The sequence below is a fragment of the Hypanus sabinus genome, chromosome 15 (genome assembly GCF_030144855.1).
Source record: "Hypanus sabinus isolate sHypSab1 chromosome 15, sHypSab1.hap1, whole genome shotgun sequence".
In the NCBI taxonomy this organism is placed as follows: domain Eukaryota; kingdom Metazoa; phylum Chordata; class Chondrichthyes; order Myliobatiformes; family Dasyatidae; genus Hypanus; species Hypanus sabinus.
In genome coordinates this window covers 21,264,173-21,288,237 of record NC_082720.1, presented here as the reverse complement: position 1 = coordinate 21,288,237, position 24,065 = coordinate 21,264,173, and the positions used below count along the sequence as shown (strand labels likewise).

At 38.7% G+C, this 24,065-nt stretch overlaps 1 protein-coding gene and 1 long non-coding RNA gene across 6 annotated transcripts in view; one reads left to right on the top strand and one right to left on the bottom strand.

Moving 5' to 3' along the window:
- LOC132405356 (AT-rich interactive domain-containing protein 5B-like) overlaps window positions 1-12,758 on the bottom strand; it is a 112,570-nt gene extending 99,812 nt beyond the window's left edge. Inside the window, exons 1-3 of one of the 5 annotated variants that reach the window (XM_059990100.1) lie at window positions 12,730-12,758; window positions 11,746-11,819; window positions 11,179-11,457 (exon numbers count right to left, since the gene is read on the bottom strand). In XM_059990100.1, the coding sequence (XP_059846083.1) occupies window positions 11,179-11,457; window positions 11,746-11,766 (300 nt within the window). In that variant the 5' untranslated portion in view covers window positions 11,767-11,819; window positions 12,730-12,758. Of the gene's footprint in view, window positions 1-11,178; window positions 11,458-11,745; window positions 12,047-12,087; window positions 12,219-12,729 lie in introns of those variants that run through there. The other 4 variants (XM_059990099.1, XM_059990098.1, XM_059990101.1 and 1 more) reach the window with 4 other exon arrangements.
- Window positions 12,490-19,870, top strand: LOC132405360 (uncharacterized). The gene is made up of 2 exons (XR_009515831.1): window positions 12,490-12,626; window positions 19,348-19,870. It is a non-coding gene; the product is annotated as an uncharacterized LOC132405360 (long non-coding RNA).
- Window positions 19,871-24,065: the final 4,195 nt, after the last annotated feature.

Below are 24,065 nucleotides of genomic sequence, written 5' to 3'. Positions count from 1 at the left end.
ATCAAAAAGGCGCAACAGCACCTTTATTTCCTGCAAAGCATCAGAAAAGCTCACCTCTGTCCCAGGATACTGACGGACTTTGACCACTGTACCATTGAGAGCATACTCACCGACTGCATCTCAGTGTGGGATGGCAATTGTCCTGTATCGGACCGCAAAGCACTCCAGCGGGTGGTGAAAACTGCCCAGCAGAATATCGGCACCCAATTGCCCACCATTGAGTACATCTACCATAAATGCTGCCTGGGCAGGGCGAAAAGCATTATCAAGGATGCACCTAACCCTAACTGTGGACTTTTTGCTCTCCTCCCATCCAGTAGGCGCTACAGGAGCCTCCGCTCCCACACCAACAGGCTCAGGAAGAGCTTCTTCCCTGAGGCTGTGACCCTGCTGAACCTCACATCACAGCGCTAAGCAGTATTTCCCCCATATTGTACTGTGTTAGTACTTTTATACTGTAGTATTTTTTATTCACAGTTATTTTGTAAATAACACTATTCTTTTGCACTTCTGGTTAGATGCTAACTGCATTTCATTGGCTTTGTATCTGTACTCAGCACAATGACAATAAAGCTGAATCTAATCTAATCTGTTCCCGCTTGGTCAATAACTCACTATTAAATTTCCATCCTGATTTTCAATCCTCCTTCAATATCCTTCTGTTTATTCTGTAATCTCCTCCCACCCTATACCATGCTGAAATATTTGTATTCTTTTATTTGGCCTCTTGATCATCCTCAAATTTAATTGTTTACCATTAGGAGTCTATGGTCTTATTTTCTGGGCCACAATCTGTGAAATTCCCTCCTTAAACCCTATTTCTTGACTAAGACTGCAACTGCTTAACTAGATACTTCATGTCCGTCAATCAAAATTTTGCTTGCTAATGCTCCCATGGAGTATTTGTGAACCTTTGTCATATTGAAGGCACAATATAAATATAGATATTTTAAACAGACGGAAGAGAGACTGCAGATGCTGGAAATCTGGAGCAACATATAAAATAGTGGAAGAACTCAGCAAGTCAAGCGGCATTTATGAAGGGAAATGGACCCTCAACTTCAGATCAAGATCCTTCATTGGCTATATATAACCATACCACAGATATACTAACGATAAATAAAAACGTTCTTTAGCACTGCTATTTTATCCCATCCAAACAATCCCCTGCTTGAATTCTCCCTCACATTTTGTCACTTCAAATCTCTCATGCTGCTGGAAGCTTTCCAATTATCTTCCAGCCCTCATACCTGTTCCTGATCCTTACTCTGTTCTTCTCCTACCGCCATGCATCTTTCTGTACCCATATACAAATTTCACATAGATTTACTTTATCCTCTTACACCTTACTGATTTCCTTTGATCTCAACAAGAGATCTCTTTTCTTATGAGTTTTTGTTTAGCTTATCTGAACCTTTCCTGAATGAAACAAAAGGGCTCTTTTTAAAAAATATCTTTACTGAAAGCAGTAAAAGAGGATGAAAGCTCAACTGAATTTGCCTTTCCCAAACTGAACAATGTTCAGTAGTTTATGAGATACTTCCTCTTCCCATCTAAAGACACTTTCAATTCTGGCACATTATTTTAATGTCAGTGCAATTTACCACTAAAGAAAATCTATTTATGACTACAAGTAGAACTGAGCAAAGTCATGAAATGTTGCTTGCCAGAACCTTGAACTTTGTCTTTTTGAGATGCAACCAAATCCATGAATACTGCTTCTGGTACTCTGATTTTATAATATATGCTTCTTATTACTTTCTAAATTCTTATCTGCTGTTTAATGATATATTTTCCACGTATATTTCTTATAGTTTTAAGACCCATTATACTGCAGGGTCTAGAAATTGGAATTCGCCCATTTCCTGTGCACTGTGTCCCAAGACTGGCCCTAATGGCAAATCAGAAACCACCAGAAACAAAACTTGAAAATTAAGACATTCTTCCTTTATGAAGATGCATTTGTTTTTTCTTTACTGTTTAGGAAGGAATAAAAATTGATCGATGCATCTTGTATACTCCGACACATACGAATTAGAAATAATGACAATGGTGTGCCAACCAGTTAGAAAAGGAGTCATCTTCCCATACCAGGCTCAGGTTACCATGGAGACAGAGGTCAAATGAGGAAAGTTGAAACAAAGTGGAAGGAATCTAACCGTGGATGTGGGGAAGAGGGAACTAGCGACACATCAATCTCATGGGGAAATTCGCCCAAGAGGCATGGCCGATCATGCTACTTGACTGCAGATGCTCCTCAGCCCCCACAATCATGGATGTCGATGAAGGGATCTGTTAACTGAAGTTAGCACTCCACAGCCATACAAGAACTCCTTCTTAACTAATAACTGTGCCAATGATTGCTCCCTGCACATGATACAGACCAAGGCTTTTCAAAACTTTCAGATATCTTATTACCCTGCACCCCACCCCCACAACATCCAGGCCATGCATCCTTCTTGCTGCTGCCATCAGAAAGGGATACAGGAGCCTTATGTCCCACACCACCAGGTTTTGGAACAGTTATTACCCTTCAACTACCAGGCTCCTGAACCAATGTGAATAACTTCAGTCACCATTATTTTCAACTGATTCCACGACCTTTGGACTCACTTGCAAGAACTCAAACTCATGTTCTCAGCATCATTTATTTTTTCATGACTGTTATTATTTGTTTTCTGTATTAGCACAGTTTGTCTTTTTTAGCACATTGGTTATTTTTGTTCATGTTGATTTTCATTGATTCTATTGCATTTCTTTGTTCCACTGTGTAGAAAATTAATCTCAGGGTGGTATATGGTGATTATATCCTTATTTTGATAATAAACTTACTTTGCACTTTGAATGTGAAAGATTTGCTGTATATAACACAAGTTCTCCCTAAGCTATATAGAACAGCTCAAGCCACACCTCATATTTCATTTGCTTAGCCTTCAAGAAAACTTTGGCATTGCTGAACAGAATGAAAGGTGTATGCTACGTGCCTTTTCAATTTGTTCATAACGATAAATCCAGGATGAAGTTGGCTTTCATCAGGACCACCAGCACCAAAGAAAATAATCAAATTTTAAAAGTCGCTGACTAGATTATGAAGGGGCAGAAACTGCTTTAGGGTCCCTGATGCAATAAACCACCAGTTTATCCATTGATTCCAAATGGGGACTGGGTTTGTCAGTGCAGAGTCTCTGGGTAGGTACCATTACCTTGCGATGTCCTCCTGCGAAAATTCAAAGTTTTACCCACTCGACTGGGGGTTCCCAACCATTTTTTTTTATGCCATGAACCCCCTACCATTAACCGCGAGACCTGTGAATCCTAGATTGGGAACTCCTTACACTTGATCTTTTCTTACAGAGAACCATGACCTGTATCTGGTTACCGACAGCAAAATGTAAATGCTTTGGGTTTCTGGATTACCTGAAGCAAAAGCTTGAACACACCACTTCCAAGGAGAAAGGAAAATTAAAAAGGAAGGATTCTTTACACAATATGTGGATAGGTTGATTAGAGGAGAGCCCCTACTGGACCTGGTACTGGGCAATGAAAGTGGTTAAGTGACAGATATCTCAGTGGATGACCGCATCTCCCCGACCTTCAGCATAGCTGTGGACAGAGATAGGAGTGGGCAGTAAGGGAAAGTATTTAATTGGGGGGAGGGGGTGGTTAATTTTGTTACTATTAGGCAGGAACTTGGGAGTGTAAACAAGAAACAGATGTTTTCAGATAAATATAAAATGGAAAATATGGAGCTTGTTTAGGGAGGACTTGGGATGGGATTCTGGATAGGTTTGTCTGAAAGGATGGTATAGTGAAGGAACTATAGTTGACAGTGGAAGTGGAATATCTAGACAAGAGGGGAAAGGAAGCATACTTAAGGTTTAACAAGAAAGGATCAGATGCAGCTCTTGAGAGTTATAGAGGAGGTATGTAAAGTTATGAAAGAATGGAGAACAGAGAGCTATGTAGAACTGGCAGGGAAGAGTTGAGACCTGGTGCAGTCAACCATGGTCATAATGAACAGGCTTGTGGGGCCAGGTGACATAAATGTGCTCCATTTTCTTTGTCAATTTGTTTTTGTATAATAATTACTAAGATTTTATTGGTGCATAGGTTGAGAAAAGGGCATTTTATCTTCATCAGTATGTTGCTACTGAAAGCCTGAAAATTTTGAGCATTAGCATTTAGACTCTGACCCTGGTTAGTGTGTTGATGTCTGATCTCCTAATCATGCTCTCCTCATTGCACAATTGGCAGACAGCAACACCACAGGAATTAATTACATTCCAGAGGTTTAATGGTTTCACGATTTCCTGAGATTAATTTTAAAGTCATAGTGATAAGTGTTCACCAGTGGAGGGGCTATTATGTTAAAAGACTGCAGCAAACATTAGTAAATACTTTGCTAAATTATGTTAATGATATTTTCCTCTATAATCAGCACACTCTCATTAACCTTTATTTTGGTGACAAAGTCATTCAAACTCTTCCAGCCTTCTGAGGACAATACTGAGTCTTTGATCGCCTGTTACTAATTTACCAAATTCAGTGTAAATAGTTGTTCACTATGCAGCTGGTTTAGGGAGTTTAAAATTAAGAGTTCACCCACACCTCCATTATGTTTACTTATTCCACTGTCAAACTCTATTTTGGAGCACACTTAAGATTACATTGCTTTTCACCTTTAATATTATTCCATTGAACAACTTACATTTTATGGCTTTACGACTATTGCAGTAATGTGCTGTTTAAAAACTACATATGGTATTTCAAGAGTTGCCCAACTAATTTACTCCATATCATTGCCTTTGTTGTTAGCCAATATGAGTAAGTCCTGATACCCCTGATTTGCATGCCTTTGCTACCTGTAATCTCGTAAATACCCGGCAATCTCAACGCAGCTTTTTTTGCTGCTCCTGATTATTTGGGTGATATTTCTTTCCACTATTCCCTTTCTCAAGGTGAGTAACTTCACATTTCTGCATTGAGCTACAGCTGCCAACTATTTGTCCTGCTGTATTCTTTTCTGTAATTTGATCCCACTAGCAAACTTCAGCATTATTCCTCATGTTTACGCACAAATCACTAATAATGAAAGATGAAGCAGGCCCTGGAGCACATCTCCAAAGTACAAGAATTTTCAAATCCCACTAATCTGGAAAAAGCTATTTCAACTGTTTCCTTTCCTCAACGCATTCCTATAGCTACACTTTAGTACTAGTTCAGCTTATTTTCATAACCAGACACCTATTTGATGGCTTATTTAACTCCTTCTGAAAGCCAACCTGTATGAATACAAAAGAATTCTTTTCTTCAACACACCATGTGATTTCTCTCAGTTCAAATAAACTGGATGTCTTTTGTAAGATGACGTTAATTGCCCGAGATTAGCCCATCTTTCAAAGAATGTATTAATTTATTCTACATTACAGACACTCAACTGAGATGCAACTAGGATATATAAAATTTTCTGTCTTACTCTATTCCCTGTATTTCTTTGAGAAAGCCTTCCAAAGAACAACTGAAATTTGTGTTTTCTTGTTAACATAGAAAAGCATTCCAAAGCACTCAAGCATAAACAGACAGGGACACCAGCAGAGAATATTTTCAAAGAAGTTTGGAAATTATAGTTATGGCCTGGACTATCCTCTTCAATAATCCTGCGGTCAATTTCCATTATAATGCAGTTTATAAACGAATATTTTCTTTATTCCTGTCATACCAGCAGGCATTCTTTCCCCTACTTATTCAGGTGGTATTATGTAGACTATTAGTCTTTCATTTTCTTGGCTTGTCTCTTTTGCTCAGCTTTATTTCTTTAACTTCTACCTCTGTCATAGTTCTATTTTGTAATATTCTTCTGCCTTAATTCATACATTTTTTCTGATTAAATTGCTTATTAATAGGTTTCTGCCTCCAATTTAAACCCTGATAACTATATTTAACCCATAATTTATTCATTTTATTTATACCTTTATCGTTCTTTTCTATACAATTAGTTTTCTCCTTTGCCTTCCAATCTGCTCCCCATACCGACTCCTCCTTGTGTTTAACATTTCAAATGGATCATAGTTCAGTGACAGCCAAAACATATTCATCTGTCTGCTTCTCAACTGCTTTCCTTGCTTCCTCAGCCAGGATCGAATCTAATGTATTGTGTCTCACCTTGTTGGATTAGCAGCAAGTAGACCAAAGACTCACTGTTTGGCCTCTACTTCTTGTGGATATTTAAAGAGTTCTTTGTTTCATTCTTTCACACAACGTTTAAATTATCTATCATCTTGTACTTCATTAATAAAATTAACATTTTCATTATCCCTAATGAAAATGTTCTAGTCTAAAGACAATCAATAATATTTCAGTCATGATAATATCATCATTTATAACTTTTCAAATGAGTGCCTCTGGTTTCCAGAATTTATTCCTATTGTCCTTTTGTTCGAAATGACTGATCCATTTATAACACTCACTGCTCTTTCAATTTTCTCTCAAGGGATGCCTTTCCTGCCAACTTCTATTTGTCTTTATTTCATGGTTTTTCTGATCCCATTTTCCCCCTCCCTGAATCCATTCCAGTCGCTATAGATGATTTTGCTCTTCGCTGTTGATTCTTCCTCTACCATTTTACAAAGCAACATTCTCCTGCATTATTTACATAAAACTTTATTAAAGGCTGTGCCTTCAGTTATCAAAGTTCTAAACCTCTCCATCTCCTTTGCTCTATTGTCATGAAAGGTCCGGTCACAACTTTCCAAGCATTGATGGCCAAGGACTGGAGAATTGCAACTGTTATATCTTTGTTCAAAAAAGGATACAGGAGTCCAGTCAGTCTAACCTCACTGGAGAAAGGTTTAGATTGATAAAAATGGAACAGAATTATCCACTATTTGAACATATGCTGATTGATTAGGAAGACTTAGTAAGGATTTGGCAAAGTGGCAAAAGGTGCTTCGAAGTAGGTACAGAAGGGACGTCAGGGGTAAGTTTTTCCATGCAGAGTGGTGGGTGTGTGGAATGTACTCCTGGCACCAATTGTGCAGGCAGGTACCATAAGGTCTTTTAAGAGACTCTTGGATAGTTACATGAAACTTAGAAAAATAGAGGGCAATGTGGTAGGGTAATTCTAGGTAGTTTCTAGAGCAAGACTGTGGGCCGAAGTGCTGTAGATTTCTATGTTCTATGTTCAAATCATGTCTTAAGGAACTTGGTAAGAATTATGTTTATTAGTAACAGAAACTGAGTGTGGACGATGTGGTGGATGGTAACAGACTTAAAGGAGATAAAGAATGGCTGATGGGATTATGATGAAATGTAATTCAGGAACGTGCAAATTTACAGTTTAGTAGGAGGAACAAGGAGAGGTAATGTGAATTAGACAGAACAATTCAGAAGGCATCAAAGAACAGATTCTGAGAATGGAGTATGTGGGCATAGGACTTTGAGACAGGGTTGTCCGAGTCAGGTTAAAAAAAGCATATGTGATCTTGAAACTTAGAAACAGAGGAGTAAAAAAAAGCGAGGAATAGGTAATCAATTTTAAAATCACAAGCAGTGTTGTAATATATTTTACTGAAGACCAAGAAAACTACTGATCTGGTTAGAAATCTGAAATAAAACTAGGAAATCCTCAGTAGGATTTTTTGTAGAACCATTGTGGACTCAAAGGACTGAACGGCCTCTGTCGTGCAGTAACTTGTTCAAAGTTATGTGACAATGTCAACCTGTGTTCAATAAGGAGCTATGTGCTCTTTTAAATCATATCATAGCCTGTGTGAAATTGTTTCAGCTTAGTTGTTCAGTTTTGTTTTAGAATATAGGCCAGCAGAGCACAGTATAGGCCTTTATACTTTACTCCAATCCCCTACTTTATACTTATACCCCCATACTTTATAACATTCATCTTCAAATTATGTCCCCTTGTACGAGCCTGAGAAAAAAAGTGCCAGCTGTCCGCCCTGCCTTGCTTAGCCTTTCCTCACAAGACACATTCTCTAATCCAGGCAGCATCCTGGTAAATCTCCTCGGCACTCTAAAGCCTTCACATCCTTCCTTTAATGAGGTGACCAATACTGAACACAATACTCCAGGTGTGGTCCAACCAGAGTTTATAAAACTGCATCATTACCTCGTGGCTCTTGAATTCAGTTCCCCGACTAATGAAAGCCAACATGCCAATTGCCTTCTTAACCAGTCCATCAACCTATGCTTCAACTTTGAGGGAGCTATGGACGTGAACCCCAAGATCCCTGCTGTGAATCTTGTCATTAACCCTGTATTCTGCCTTCAAGCTTGACCTTCCAAAGTGCCTCACTTCACACTTCTGGATTGAACTCCATATGCCATGTCCCAGCCTCGTTCTGCATCCTGCTAATGCCCCGTTGTAATTGATGACTACCTTCTACACTAATCACAACAACACCAATCTTTGTGTCATCTGCAAACTTATTAACCCACCCTTCCTCATCTAAGTCATTTATAAAAATCAAAGAGTGAGGTTCCAGTATAGGTCCCTGTGGAACACCACTAGTCACTGATTTCCAAGCAGAATGAGCTCCATCTACTACCACACTTTGCCTTCTTTGGGCACGCCAGTTTTGAATCCATTCAGCCAAATTTCTCTGAAATCTCATTCCTCCTGACTTTCTTATGAGCTTACCATGAGGAACCTTGTCAAACACCCTACGAAAACCCATATACACCACATCCATCTTCATCAATTTGTTTTGGCACTTCCTCGAAAAAGTCATCCAGGCTTGCGAGCCATGATCTGCTCCTCACACTGACTTTCTCCAATTAGCCTACGTGCAAAAGACAAACTGTGCAGAAAATAATAGTGAAAACATGAGATGTAAAGTACTCGAAAGTGAGTCTGCAGGTCATTCAATCAGTTCAGAAATAGCAGTGAATGAAGTGAGTCACACCCGTTCAGGAACCTGATTGTTCCTGAAATAAGTGGTGTGGGACCTAAAGCTCCTGCGTCTCAATTCTGATGACAGCAATAAGGACAGGGCAGGCCATGGATGCTGCTTTCTTGTCACAGCTCTCCATGTAAGTGTACTCAATGGTGGAGAGGACTTTGGTACACTGACCACTTAACCGATCAAGCCCCCTTAGGATCCCGTACATTTCCATTCGATTAGCCCCACACTTCTACAAGCACATTTTTCCCCAAGTACTTTCTTAAATAAGAAAAATATTACAGAATATTAGGGAAAATATTTTTGCATGATCTCAACTGCAATTAAATTCAAAGGTTCATAAAATACAGTTCTTTTATCAGAGCTCTTTCATCTCTGCAGGTGACTAGAATTACACAAAGTCATTGTGCTCCTTTGATGGGTTTGCCTCTAATGCATCAAGGAGAAGTGTGGCATTACTTCCGGCTAATGAAGCAAGAAAACTACTTGAGCATTAACTATCATCTATTCAAAGTGCAAGAAGACTTAAGTTCTAAATTTGATGCTATGTATGAAGCACTTCTTGAAAACCTACTTCAAAGAAAACCACCCTTTCAGTGTACCTCCAAAGGGTGTGGGTGCAACTTTTGAGTTAACCCCCATAACATACATTTCAAAAATCAATAGTTCAAACACCAGCTCCTCATTATTTCCCCAAAGGCAATGCTACAGCAAGTTTTCCCCCATTCACAATGAATTTCCTAAATGCTTTACAGATTTGTTAAATTAAAATGTTAGATTTGTTAAATGTTTGTTAGATTTGTGGCATTTGTTAAAAAAAAAGATACCGACTGAAAAAAAGGAACTAATGGAAAACAATACAGAAGTTTGAGGGTCTCTAGTCCCTAACCCACGATGCTGAATGCACTTAGCGGCTCTCCAGGATCAGACAGTCAGTATTTAGTCCGTGGCTAGACGACTGGGAAGGGAAATAATTCTATACCCGTTATTTAAAAGGTTATTTTAAAAAAGATCTTCCCCAATAATGCCAGCCAACTTGTCATGGGCACCCATTACCACTGCCAGTAATGTATCCAGACAGAAGTGTAATTAACAGATCTTAAAAAAAGTCATATTATTTGCTTTAGTACAACCACCAATTTTTTTTAAATAAAAAATGCTATTAAAAACAGAAAATAAGAGCGTTTTTCATGAGAAAGGCGATTTCTTAATTTGTCGGCAAAAATATCACTCGTTTTTCAGGAAGTACTTGGCTTGGAGCCAGAGGAACTTGCTCCAAATCCCAAATTACAGGGAACACAAAAGGGGCATATTTTTTGCGTTATTTATATTTCATTTTCAGAAGCCAATGTCAGCATAATCTTTTGTCTTATGCAACTGTTTTTGCATGAAAGTAGATAATGCTGATTTTTAAAAAAAGAAATGAATTATTGTGTACATAAATACTGCTGACAAAGGAAGGGATGAGCGATCCCCGCCACTTCTCACAACGGCACCAGCGCAAATCTACAACAGATTTGGACTATCCTAGAATATCGCTAAAGTGGTGTGGTGCAAACAAGATGCTGAATTTGAGCAATCGCCGACCCCATGGAGCTGCTAATTATTTCAAGAGAAACAGGCTATCATGCTGCTGATTGTTACTCATCATTTCTGAATTTAGCCCACATTGAGGAAACGGAGCGTCACCCACGCCCTTTGCAACAGAGATCAAGCTACAGTTAAATCTTAGTCATTTTAAATCACGGTTAAATAGGCCAATCGCTTAAAGCCATTTACAATTTTGAATGCCCGCCAATAACATTATTATTCGGACTGTTTAAGATCCCAAAATCAAAGCATACCCGCTTTCAGTTTACAAATTTCTGGAAACAGCTCTCTAATTTCTCCACCCAACAAAGGAAACATTCCACATGTTTAAACTTCCGAAAGAAGTTTAAAGATATTTTATTAAATTATTTTGATGACCAGCTCAATCTGCCAATGCTTTGGGTATATTTCCCTTATTCAAAATCAAATATGTCTCCCATAATCTCTCACCAGTTTTTATTAACCTCTGTCGTAAGCATATTTCACTGAAGTTTCAGTGAAGTTTTTGCCCGATTCTAATCGTGTTTGAGCTGAGATCATCTGACCTTGAAGCAACATTAACAAAGGGATCAGAGAAGTTGCAGGCGAATTAAGAAAAGTTTAACGCCCTGCAAACTGAACTCACCCCAGAAAGAAACAGCTGCACAGAGTGAGTGCCCTTTTGCCCCCTTACCTGACCGTGGTGCAGGTTGCGTCCTTGCGGGGTATCCTCCGGGCTGAAGTAGAGCCTGGTGCTGGCCAGCAGCTGCTGGCGGCTGCGGTCCTCCCACAAGAGTTGCAGCTCGGCGATGCATTCGGGCTCATGGGGCTGGCATCTGACAAAGAGGAATTGGCCGAGCCTGGCCGTCAGCGTCCTCGGCGCCTTCCCTTGGCCGGAGGAGCCGGGCTCCGGCAAGCTGAAAGCCCTGTAGAAAGTACAGGGTCCGTGGGAGCCGCAGGGAGAACCGATCCACTGGAGAGTGGATGAGCAGACGGAGAGCGAAGAAGAGAGAGACAGGGGAAAAGAAACAAAGGAGCAAAGCCATTAATAACTAGTATCCCTGAAACAAAACTCATTGTATCAAACTTCACTGCATTCCCCTCTAAATAAGCCAGCAAGAGCCCGCTGGCAACCTCCCAGGCTGTCTTCTCTCAGACACACAGTTCCTTCTGCAATCCAACTTTCTTCCCCTGAAGTAACTCTCAAAGGAGAGAGAGAAAAAAAACTTTTTAACCTTTCTGTGAGTGTGATTTTTTTTACCTCGATTTTCAGCGGCTCCATATCTCCTCCGGCAGTCGGCTGAAACAGCTAGGTCCTGGCAGCTGCGCGCCTCGCTGTTTAATTTACAACAACACGAGAATACGGGAGAGAGAGAAAAACAAAAAGAGGGGGAAATTTAAAAAAAAACACGTCAACAACTTCCCGCAGAAGTCCAGGGAAAACAAAGAACAAAGGATAATGAGCAAACCCGGAAACAGTTCTCTCAATTTCAAACTCAGCAAGTCCATCCATCCCAATGCATAAATAATATCTGAATATTATTAAATACCCTGGCACTCCTCCCACGCCCTCCTTGATTTTGGACACGCGGAATTTTCTTACATCGTTTATTTCTCCAGTTAAGGTCCAAACTTTGTTATTGCTGTTATGCCTTTCTTGAAAATAAAGTTTTAAAAAATTCTACCCAGCTGCAAGGAAGGCGTGACGTCACGGGGCTGTTGCGAGGGACTGAGTGTCCAACAGGCAAACTTCAATTGGGAAAGGAATCCCTCTAAAGAAAATAATGGGAAGTGGAAAGCAGGATTTTGTTTTGCTGGGATTAGGATTTAGTCCGAGTGAAGAACGAGGCAAAAGGAAAGGAAGTCGGGAACACGGGACGAGCGGAGAATATTGCTGTTGAACCCGCCCGGACCAGGATGATAGCTTATTCCGGAGAGAATTCCTAGAAATCTGAGACAAAAGTAGAAACTATGAGGAAAGATCCCAGGAATGTGAAATTCAGGACACTATGTAAGGAAACTGGAATTGGCCGTGCTCAGAATCTTTTGTTTTCGCAGGGTGCCCTTTGAGCGCTTTTCTTCCCCGCTGGCATGTCCCCATGACGCCCACTGAGTCGTCTACAGACCGGCAGCAATGAGCAGGTGAGTAGTTTGTGAGATAGTGCACGCTTTTATACGTAGCCCAGTCTAACAGACAACAAAACCGGTCACTTTTTCCATCTACTATGTCTACCCTTCTCATTACCTTGAGAAAGCAGTCAACATGGTTTAGAACCCTTCCCGTTCCTGTCATTCGTGCTTTGACCCTCTTCCATCAGGTAGAAGATACAAAAGCTTGAGAGAACTTCCCACCAGGCTCAGGGCCTGCCTCTGCCCTGCTGTTATAAGACTCATGGACTGACCTTTTACTTCATAAAGGTGAACTCTTGATTTCTCAGTCTATTTTATCATAGCCCTTGCACTTCATTCCTCTACCTTCACTGCACTCGAACTGCAACAATATATTCTGCATTGTTACTAATTTCTTTTTTGTACTACCATAATGAGATGATTTGCCTGGATGCCATGCAAACAAATGCGTTTAATAGTATACACCAGGAAATCTGCTGATGCTGGAAATTCCAGCAACACACACACACAAAATGCTGGTGGAACGCAGCAGGCCAGGTAGCATCTATAGGGAGATGTACAGTCGACGTTTCGGCCTGAGACCCTTGGTCAGGACCCTTTATCCTGACGAAGGGTCTCGGCCCGAAACGTCGACTGTACATCTTCCTATAGATGTTGCCTGGCCTGCTGCGTTCCACCAGCATTTTGTGTGTGTCGTTTAATAGTATCATTACAATAATAATCCAATTACCATGCAGGTGCCTTGTCTGTCTGCTCTTTCAGAGAGCCTAGTCAAAAAAAAACCATAATCACCTCCTGATCAACAGTGTGGTTGACTCTTAAGTGCCCTCTAAAACCTCTGATAAACCAGTCAGTTCAAGAGCAGTTAGGATCCCAGATTCCAGAGATAATTTTTTTTTAAATAGATGACCTTTTGCTTTTATCTCATTGCTATTTATGGGATTCTGCTGTATTGTGTTTTCCTACAATGCTGGCTTCTTCTAATAAATAGTTCATTGTCTAGAGTGCCTTGTATAAATGCAAGTTATTTCCCCCCTGTAATTGTGAATGCTCCCAATAAAGAGTGCATCTGAAATTCATTTTAGTGGAAATAAGGCTGGGAGTTTATAATCTCAGTAAAGAGTAAAATAATAGATTTCTAAAAATAATATTGATGGAATGCAATGTTGGGAACCAAAAATTAGTAATATCCTCCTTCAGTGTGTATAATCCCAGCAGAGACGGGACTGGAACCTAGTTTACGAAAGAACTAGCTGATGCAAATTATGTTGTGATCCCAAGTTTGATAATGGTTTCTCTGAAAACAAATCTGTCTTTGAATCTGACATTGGAAATGCTTTGTTTGCAAATAAGGTTGAATAATGTGAGGCCAGGAATGGTATCAGGTTCTAAATAAAATAAAATAATAGAACAGTAATTTCTGTTGATAGGTGGCTAGGATTCAGAAATATAGATTGTTTGCTGTAGATTTACAGGTAGGTGTGGGCCAGTACTTTACAAGATGTAAAGAAATGTGTTTCTCACAGGGCAGGTATGCCTTTATAGAGCGAGGCTTGGAAATGTACAAATGAAGTCTCAATGAAGGGTCTCAGCCCCAAATGTTGCCTGTTTATTTCCCTTCATAGATACCACCTAATATGCTGAGTTCCTCCACAATTTTGTGAGTGTTGCTCCGACTCTTTATGTGTCATTTGTAGAGTGGAGGAAAGGGTTTTCACAGAATTAAAGTAGGGATCAATTTGCTGTATTTGTGAGTGGTATGGGATAAAGTCACTCATTGAGAAGGTTAGTCATGGACTGGAAATATTCTTCCAATAGTGAATAAAACTGGCATTTATTTCTCAGACAGTCTGATGGGAAATTCTAAAGAAAGTTTAGAAATTTGCACCGTCAACAACACAGACAGCTTGTTGTAAAGGGAGACAGGGGCAGAATGGGGGGGGGGGGGGGTCATAGCATTGGAAACATAGGTCCTGTGGATTGAAAGTGGTGGAGGCTTTCTCAAGAGGAAGATACATTGAAAAAAAACAACCCTAGAGTGAGATATCTGATGTCACAAGCCAAAGCAAGTAACTAGAAGCAGCTTCCTGTGGAAACATGAGTACATGGTTTGAATCTTTGTGATCTGTGACGAATGATCAACATGCTGGATCTACCTGATCTCAGTTGTAACTTCCTACTATTGTCATGACTTGAGCAAGAGTTGCAATTAACATTGACAAATATTTTACTGCATCTCCCAGGCTTTCCTATTTATCTACCGAGTCCATGTTACCTGTAGTTGTAGAATACTTTTAGCAGCACTTTTTATTGCTGTCACATTGCAATACTTACCATGAGATAAAACAATGTAAAATGAATTGTGGTTGGCTCTGCTGATGTGTCCTTTAAGCAGATTGCATGGTTTATGGAAAATCTCTGGAAGCATTCCACATTGAAACCTTAACAGTTAAACCAGACTTTTCAGCGGAGGGAGCTTGCTGCAACTTATATGTATATTTTAACCAAATTTTAAGTGATCCTTTGTGACCAGCTAATCAATACAGTAAAGGTCGTGACGTGGCAGCAAATTTCTGGATCCAAAATGAAGAATTTTCGATTTAATGTAGGGCACTTTAGTTTGTTTATTGACAAAGGTTGGTTAAATGAAGTGAATGACCTTTTCCTGAGCTGTGCTTTGTTATTGACTTGTGTCCTCACGTGGCAGAGGCTTTCAAAAATCTTGTATGTAGTTACCAGCAGCAAAGGGGCTACCAGGGATCTGTGTGCTCACTACACCCTCAAGCACCAACAGAGAGAGAGAGAGAACACACACACACACCCCATGGTTCAATTTAAGAGAATGCATAGAATAAATTTTTACTCTTCAGAGTTGCCCAACCCTTGCCAACATGGCCTCTTTTCATTCCAAACACCAGGGCAGAATACTTGCAACATGAAGCAAAATACCAAATTAAAATGTTTTGAATAACTTGGCATGCATTAAGTGGTAATAGATTAATAAGTGCAGGAACCTGCTGAGCTAAAGGGAAATGAGCTTGGTTATCTCTGTTATCGTGTTCACAGCTTGTTGCCCAGGGTTTAACTGTGCTCCAGGACATAACTATTGGTCAGGTGGGGCTCAGCAGCAGAAAAAGAAGTGTTCCTTCAGCTAAAGACATTTTTCCCTGATCTGTTCGTATGGGTGCTGGAACGTTTTCCCAGAAGGAAATGGGGGGACCACAAATGAACCAACTGTAATTGAGCAACAGTAAAAACAAAATGCTGGAACACAGCAGTTAATACAATGAACAAACTTTAGGTTACGGTTTTATTTGTAATTACTGTTGAAGTGGCACTGCTCTCTAGAGAGAATGGGGTTATTATATTGACTTTATATTTAGGAAATTGCTGTGCTGCAGACACCCGAATGATGAGAAGTGGGCACAATTGACATTTGTTTGTTTTAGCTCTGCAGTGCTATTTTTCTTTAAGTGTTAACTGACACGTTTTCCGATACATGGAGGAAGGAGGAATGTAAAAACTGCTAATTCTGTTTAAAAAAAAACCTGTAAAAACATCTAGAGAACATGGAAACTTAGGGAGAGGTTCTAAATGTTACAGAACTAAAGGCATCAGGAAATTGAGAGCTTCAAAATTCTCACTTCATTGTGACTCCACCTGTCTCAGACAGAAATGTAACAATGGAAACAGTCAAGAAACTATCAACAAGCTTTCATAAACACGAGAAAGTCTGCAGATGCTGGAAATCCAAGCAGCATGCACAAAATGCTAGAGGAACTCAGGCAGCATCTGTGGAAAAGAGTACAGTCAACTTTTCTGGCCGAGACCCATTATCAGGACTGGAAAAAAAGATGAGGAGTCATGGTAAGAATGAAACGCCAGTGGGTTTTTTACCTCTTCTCACCTGTCTATTACTTCCCTCTTGGTTCACTATCAGATTCCTTCTTCTCCAGCCCTTTACCTTTCTCACCCTCTCACCTTCCAGCTAGCCTCCTTACCCTCCCCCCACCTTTTTATCCTGGCATCTTCTCCCTTCCTTTCCAGCCCAGCAGGAGGATCTCAGCCTGAAACATCAACTGTCCATATTAATTTCCATAGGTGCTGCCTGACCTGCTGGGTTCCTGCAGCATTTTGTGTGTATTCCTAAGGTTTGTTGGTTATCAATTAATTGATAAAGAGAAAATGATTATTAACTTGGAAGAAATCCGATGTATATTCAAAATGTTACTGTAGTGTAAGACAAGTTTTCACAACAGGCTTCTGGGACATAGATTAAATATCTTTCATTATACTGTTGCCATAGAATTATAGAGAGATACAGTATGGGAACAGCCCTTCAGCCCATCGTGTTCATGTGGACTATCAAACATCCAGCCTAGGCCCATTTTATTCTCCCCACAACCCCATCTACTTTCCCAGATTCTACAAGTCAGCTACCAACTAAGGGTAATTTACAGGGGCAATTGAACATCTTTGGGACATAGGAGGTAACTGGAATACATTGAGAAAACCCATGTGGTCACAAGGAGAACGTGCAAACTCCAGACAGCCGATTAATTTGTCATATGGGCAAAGTCTAATTGATAGGAGAGTCAGCATGACGTTATCAAAATTTTTGTTTTGTCAGCCGACTTACAGAAATATGAGCTGCAGTTAATATTACTGTCATTTCGTTTTAGTATTTCCCAGAGTACAAGTTGTATGAACTTTTAGCAAAATTAATTCTTGAGCATATCATGTTTCTTTTAAGTCTTTGGTTATGGATTTGAGCTTGGTTCAGAATCACAAAGCGATTAAGTGTTTTATTATTCAAAGGTTCAAAGGTCCAATTTAATATCAGAGAAATGTATACAATATACATCCTGAAATGCTTTTTCTTTGCAAATATTAACAAAAACAGAGAAGTGCCACAAAGAATGAATGGCAGTTAAGCATGAGAACCCCAAAGTCTCATTACAAGTCCAATAACATCCTAATAACAAGTTTCTCTACCTACGTTTTCTGCTGAAGTTAGTCAAAGCAATCCAGAAAGGAAAAATAAAGTAGAAGGTGCTACATTGTAGACACTAAACATCTGAAATAAAATTGAAAATGCTGTAAGTATTAAGGCAGCACCAGTAGAGAGAACTAGGGTTAATGTTTCCAGTTAATGACTTTTCATGAAAACTAGATGTTGGAAAACAAATGTGTTTTAAATTGCAGAAAGGAGAGGGGTGGTGAAAATATGGCAAAAGAGGCCAAGAAACTATGGTAAAGAGGGGAGAAAAACTTAATCCAGGGAAGAGCTGCTGGGAGAGAGAGAGGTAGTAATGAATTCAATGGTAATGAAAAAAATCACAGATGCTGGAAATCTGAAATAAATGAGAATGGTTAAAATACACAACAGGTCAGTTAATGACGGTTGAGAAAGAAACAATTATTGAATGATTTAATCAGCTGATGCTTCAGTGCCTAATCTCTAGAGTATCATTTTATTGCTGACTCATAATTTCATTCTGAGTCAGCACAAGTATATTTGTTTATACAGGAAATATATTTCACTTCAACTTGAACACTCTGTTCCAGTCTTTCTTTTGTAGAGATGGACTCATAAAGACCGTAGAGCAGGGTTTCCCAACCTGGGGTCCACGAACCCCTTCTTTAATGAAATTGACCCACGGCACAACGGTTGGGAATTTCTGCACTAGAGAGACAAATCCTTGAGTTCAAGTTCACTATAGACATTTTATTCACGTTGAATATCTTTAAAAGGCCGAGTTGTTGTATCTAGTGTTCAGCAGGGATTTCTTCTTGTTTGATATTTACTGTTTAGGGCAGCCATGCAGTTCCTGAAATTCTGACTGTCCTTGTCCACTCAGATGCAGAAGGATTCTTCCTTTCTGTATCTGTAACAATTGTATTTGTTAGCCCTGAGCCGAACCCCCAAACCAGGAAGACCAGGAGGACCACTCTGGCCTGTACCCTTTGCCCTGATGTTATGGGTGACCCTACCAAGAGCCAAAGCATAAAGCCCTGACTGCAGCCAATATAGCTCTCCCGGTCATTGAAGCACACAGGCCTTCAAATCATGGCAAGGTTGTGTTCTGGAGTTGCTCCACAGCAAATTAACCCAGCTAGCTGTACCCTACGGTATCTGTCAGTGGATTATGAACTTCCTGACCGAAAGGAAGCAATTTGTAAGGCAGGCTCCTCCTTGACTGATCCAATGTCTGTAGACATTAGCTGTCCCCAGGGTAGTGCTCTTTCACCCCTCCTGTTCTCACTTTATACTAATTTCTGTACCTCCACAGACAAAGCTATTCAAATCCTAATGTTTGCAGATGACACTGCTGTGATTGGTCTCCTCCCTAATGATGTGATTTGCTATCAAAGAGAGGTACTGTCTTGCAGCATAGTGTGCTCATAACAACTTGGAGCTTAATGCTATTAAGACAGTTGTAATAAGGATTGACTTCCACCAACAACACCCTACCCGCCCCATTTAGAAATTAATGGCCAGGCCTTGTCTGTGGTTGAATCATTCAAATTCTTGGGGACAACCATTACCAATGTATCAAAGCATCATGCTCTTCACTTGGAAAGCCCAGCAGAGATTGTTCTTCCTATGCCAGCTTTGGAAACCTAACCTCACAGGGCATACATATCCTGATGATGAATTTTTGTTCAGCCATTGTTGAGAGTGTTATGTCAATATTTGGTTTCCTGCTGTCTCCTCCCTCTCCAAGTCTAGGTTGCAGTGAGTGGTCCCCTCAGCGGAGAAGATTGTTGGATAACAAAATTAAAAGAAGAAAAGAGCCGAAAAAAATTATTGCCGACTCCACCCAACCTAGCAGTCACCTATTCACCAAATTGCCATCAGGGAGATGCTACAAGTCCATCACCATCAGAACTATATGTCATCTCTGAAGCTTCTTTCCTGTAGCTATCCAAGCTTCTCAAAATAACTCAGTCCAGGTGAAATACCCTAACTGTCTCTGCACAACATTTGTTAAATGATCTTTCCTGCTCTCCTTGTTTTGTTTATTATTATTGAGTCTGTTGATATGTTTACATTGATTATTGATGCTTGCACATGTGACTGTTCTACTAAATGTTGATTGCTCATGGATGTTTGCACTATTGACTTGTAAAGTGTTGGTTACTATTGCGTTGTCTGTTATAGTATGGTACTGTGTTTTATGTTTGGCAGCAAACCACAATCAATTTTGGTATGTTTCACATACTAACAATAAAGTGATTCTGATTCTCTTGGAGGCTTAGTTTGATAGTTTTGCTTTTAGTAAATCTGCTCTGGTTACAGTCTGTCATGCCATCTTATAAACTATTTGTTCTTTACTTATCCAAAGACTAGAATAACAAGAAGGGTTTGTATTAATGTCAATGAGCAATTTACAATAACAAGGGTACTCTTAACCCAGAAAATGTTCAGTCCCTCAATAAAAGAGTGAACATGGAAGTTGACATCTCAGTTAGTAGGAGACCAGGACTTCCTATCAGCAGTGATGCTAAGAAAAATACATGATTGAGAGACACCCTAAAATTATATCCAGAATAGCAAACTAAATTGTATTTTATAAGTGATAATTTGCCTGATGTTGAACATAACGTATCAATGTCAAAGTGCATTTTTGGCAGTGTATGTGCTCCATTATCCTCACAAATTGTGAATGCTTTCCAATCTTATTACTAAATCACCAACAGAGGCAATACATAGAAATGTGTACAAGGTTAGGCAAAGGACACTGATACCCTGCTGAGTTTGACCCCTCAGAGTGCTGATTTTCTATCGTATTCTTGATCCTCCAATTCAAACACTCACAGCTACGTCAGGTGAAGTTGCATAAGACTAAAACAAAATGAGCAGGTGATGCTGAAGTCTTAATTGGTAATACTGTTAGTGAAGCTCTCTATCACTTTGTTGATCATTGAAAGTGACTTTTGAGATTGATTTGTTTTGGTATTTATGGACGATGCATCCCAGGGTGATTTTCCACTTTGTTGGGTAGATGCAGATATTGGTACTCAGTCAGAAGAGCTTGACTAGATACATGACTAGCTCTAAAGAAGAGCTTTTAGCAAAATTTTGTTAGAGCCAGTAACCTTTGTTGAATTGAGTTCAATTAATCATTTCTTAATACCAATTGGAGTGAATCGAATGGCTGAAAATTGACTTCTGTGATGAAAGGTATCTTAGAAGGCTGTGATGGATTATCTATTGAGCAGTTTTGGCTGAAGAAGTCAAAAAGCAAACCGTTCAGGATTATCCTCTGCATGCACATGCAGGTTTGTAAGCAGGGATCCTGCTTCACCTTGATGTGCTTATTAATTATCCTAATTCACCTGATCTGAATTATTGGTTCTGTGGCCATGTTTTACAGAATTATTACATCTTTAGTACATCTGGTCCAAACTGGTATCTCATTGGATCAGAGCCCTGTGAAGATTGGAAGAGCAAGGCATTTAAGTTACAAACTGCAGTGGAGTACTGGTGCTGCCTGACAATACTTTCTGATTATATCCATTCAGCATTCTGGTATTGTCATATATATGGAGTACCTTTGGTGTGAAGATCAGACAGTCTTTACAAGTACGCATAATGTCCTCCAGTGCCCTCATGCTCAAATATACTTGTGACCAGCACATGCATGAGATCAGCTAGTTTTCATCAGGCAAGTGACAATTCTTTATGTTATGTTCCAGCTAAAATCATTATTTTCGGCTCATACAAGAACCCTATTCCCTGAGCACCTATTTCATCCTTCACCATGGTTCCTGCCAATTTGCAACTCAGTTCCTGACTTCTTATTTCTGTCAGAAAAATCATTCCCTTTTACCTCTGTAATATTGTCCCTCTTTGCTTACCTGTTGAAATCATTCAGCTTACGTTATTGACCCCCATGGCTTAACAGTTCCAGTGATCTTTTGCTCAGAACTTTCTCCATGGTCCAAACACTCTGGTCATTGAAAACTTTGCTTTCCTTTTCACAACCTACACCACAATATACTTGTGTTCATTGATCTACATTGGTGACAAGTCTTCCTAGCGCCTGAATTTAAAATATTCATCTTTCTAAACTTCTCTATAACTTGCTTCACAGTCCTGTAATGCTCCAAGAAGTTAACAATTCTTCAAATTCACACATCCCCACAGGCTTTATTCTTTTGTTCAGATATTTAAACATTAAACATTTGAAATTATTAAGTTTCTGCATCTCTCTCCTCCATTAACCATCTTGCTTCTCTGATAAATCCTCAAATCTCCCACTTCCAATATCCTTTTTGTCTGAATATCAAACTATCAAGTTTAGATTTGAAAGTTTCTAAGGTACTGCTCTTTGACTACACAACTAGGTAGTTTGTTCCATGTGTCCACAACTCACTGGATAAAAAAAGACTTCCTGATGTTAGTCTGCAATGACCCCTTAACCTTTGTCCCTGTATTCTTTTTTTTTAAACTTTTTTTTATTGTATTTCAAGTAGTTACAAAATAAAAGTAAAGAAAAAAAAATGTATATTACCCATCCCCCCGTCCCCTTAACCCCTCCCCCCTAGCATCCCTATAAAAAAAAAGAGAAAGAAAGAAAAAAAAAGAAAGAAAGAGAAGAAAGAGTGCCTGGATATTGGAAGATCCCCTCATGCTCCATGGAGTTCGTAATAACTTTAGTATATATATTTATTTATTTCCCCAAATAACCAATTATTTCATCTTCGGAGCATCTATATATTTAATCCTGTCTTTTGTAAATAAGGGCGCCAAATTTCCAAAAATGTTTCATATTTATCTCTTAAATTATAAGTAATTTTTTCAAGTGGAATACAGCTATAAATTTCTTTCTTCCAACGATCTATACTTAAATATGTATCTGATTTCCAAGTAACTGCGATAGCCTTTTTGGCTACTGCCAATACAATTTTTATAAATTCTTTCTGATATTTATTCAATTTGGGTATCGGTTTTATCCCTTCAATATCACCTAATAAAAATAATACTGGTTTATGTGGAAGTTGTATTCCAATAATTTGTTCCAATAAAACTCTTAAATTTGTCCAAAAAGGTTGAATTTTAGAACAAGACCAAGTAGAATGTAAAAAAGTACCAATTTCTTGGTTACATCGGAAACATTGATCAGATAAATTTGGGTTTAATTTATTTATTTTTTGTGGTGTAATATATAATTGATGTAAAAAGTTATATTGCACTAATCTTAACCGGACATTTATTGTATTTGTCATACTCTCAAGACATAGTCTTGACCAGTTTTTTTTCTTCAATTTTAATATTCAAGTCACTTTCCCATTTTTGTCTTGACTTATGGACTCTCTTGTTTAATTGCCTGTTTTTTGAATCAAATTATACATACAAGAAATGAATTTTTCAATCTTTCCTTTTTGAATTAAAGTTTCTATTTCATTAGACTTCGGCAATAACATTGTTTGACCTAATTTTTCTCTTAAATAAGCCCTTAGTTGAAAGTAACAAAAAAGAGTGTTGTTTGATACGTTATATTTATTCTTTGATCAAATGACATTAATATACCTCCTTCAAAACAATCACCTATATATCTAATCCCTTTTTGAAACCAATTGTATAAAAGTTGATTATCCATTGTAAAAGGAATAAGTCTATTTTGAATTAAAGATTAGGAGTATCTTTTATAAAATGGATTAAAACCTTAAATACTAATCCCAAAGCTAAAGTAGTGACAAATGGTCAAATTTCAACACCATTTCAGTTAACAAGGTCAACTAGGCAAGGTTGTCCATTATCACCTGCTTTATTTGTGTTGGCGATAGAGCCATTAGCTGAATTAATTAGAATGGACCCAGATATTAAGGGTTTTAGAGTTAATCAGGAAGAATACAAGATTAACTTATTTGCTGATGATGTTCTGCTTTATCTAACAAACCCATTGCATTCATTGCATAAATTATCCTATAGATTAGAAGAATATGGGAAAATATCAGGTTATAAAATAAATTGGGATAAAAGTGAAATTTTACCTCTTACTAAAGGAGATTATAGCCAATGTCGATTAATAACCCAATTTAGATGGCCGGCAAATGGTATAAAATATTTAGGTATAAGAGTTGATAATGATATAAAGAATTTATATAAATTAAATTACTTACCACTATTGAAAAAAATTCAAGAAGATCTTGATAAATGGATGGAATTACCAATAACATTAGTAGGTAGAGTAAATACCATAAAAATGAATATATTTCCTAGATTACAATACTTATTTCAATCACTACCAATACAAATACCCCAGAAGTTTTTTCAAGAGTTAAATAAATATGTGAGGAAGTTTCTTGAGGAAGATGCCAAGAATATCGTTGGAAAAATTGACATGGAAATTTGATCTAGGAGGGTTACAACTTCCAAATTTTAAGAATTATTATAAAGCAAATCAACTTAGATTTATTGCATCTTTTTTTGAGAAAGAT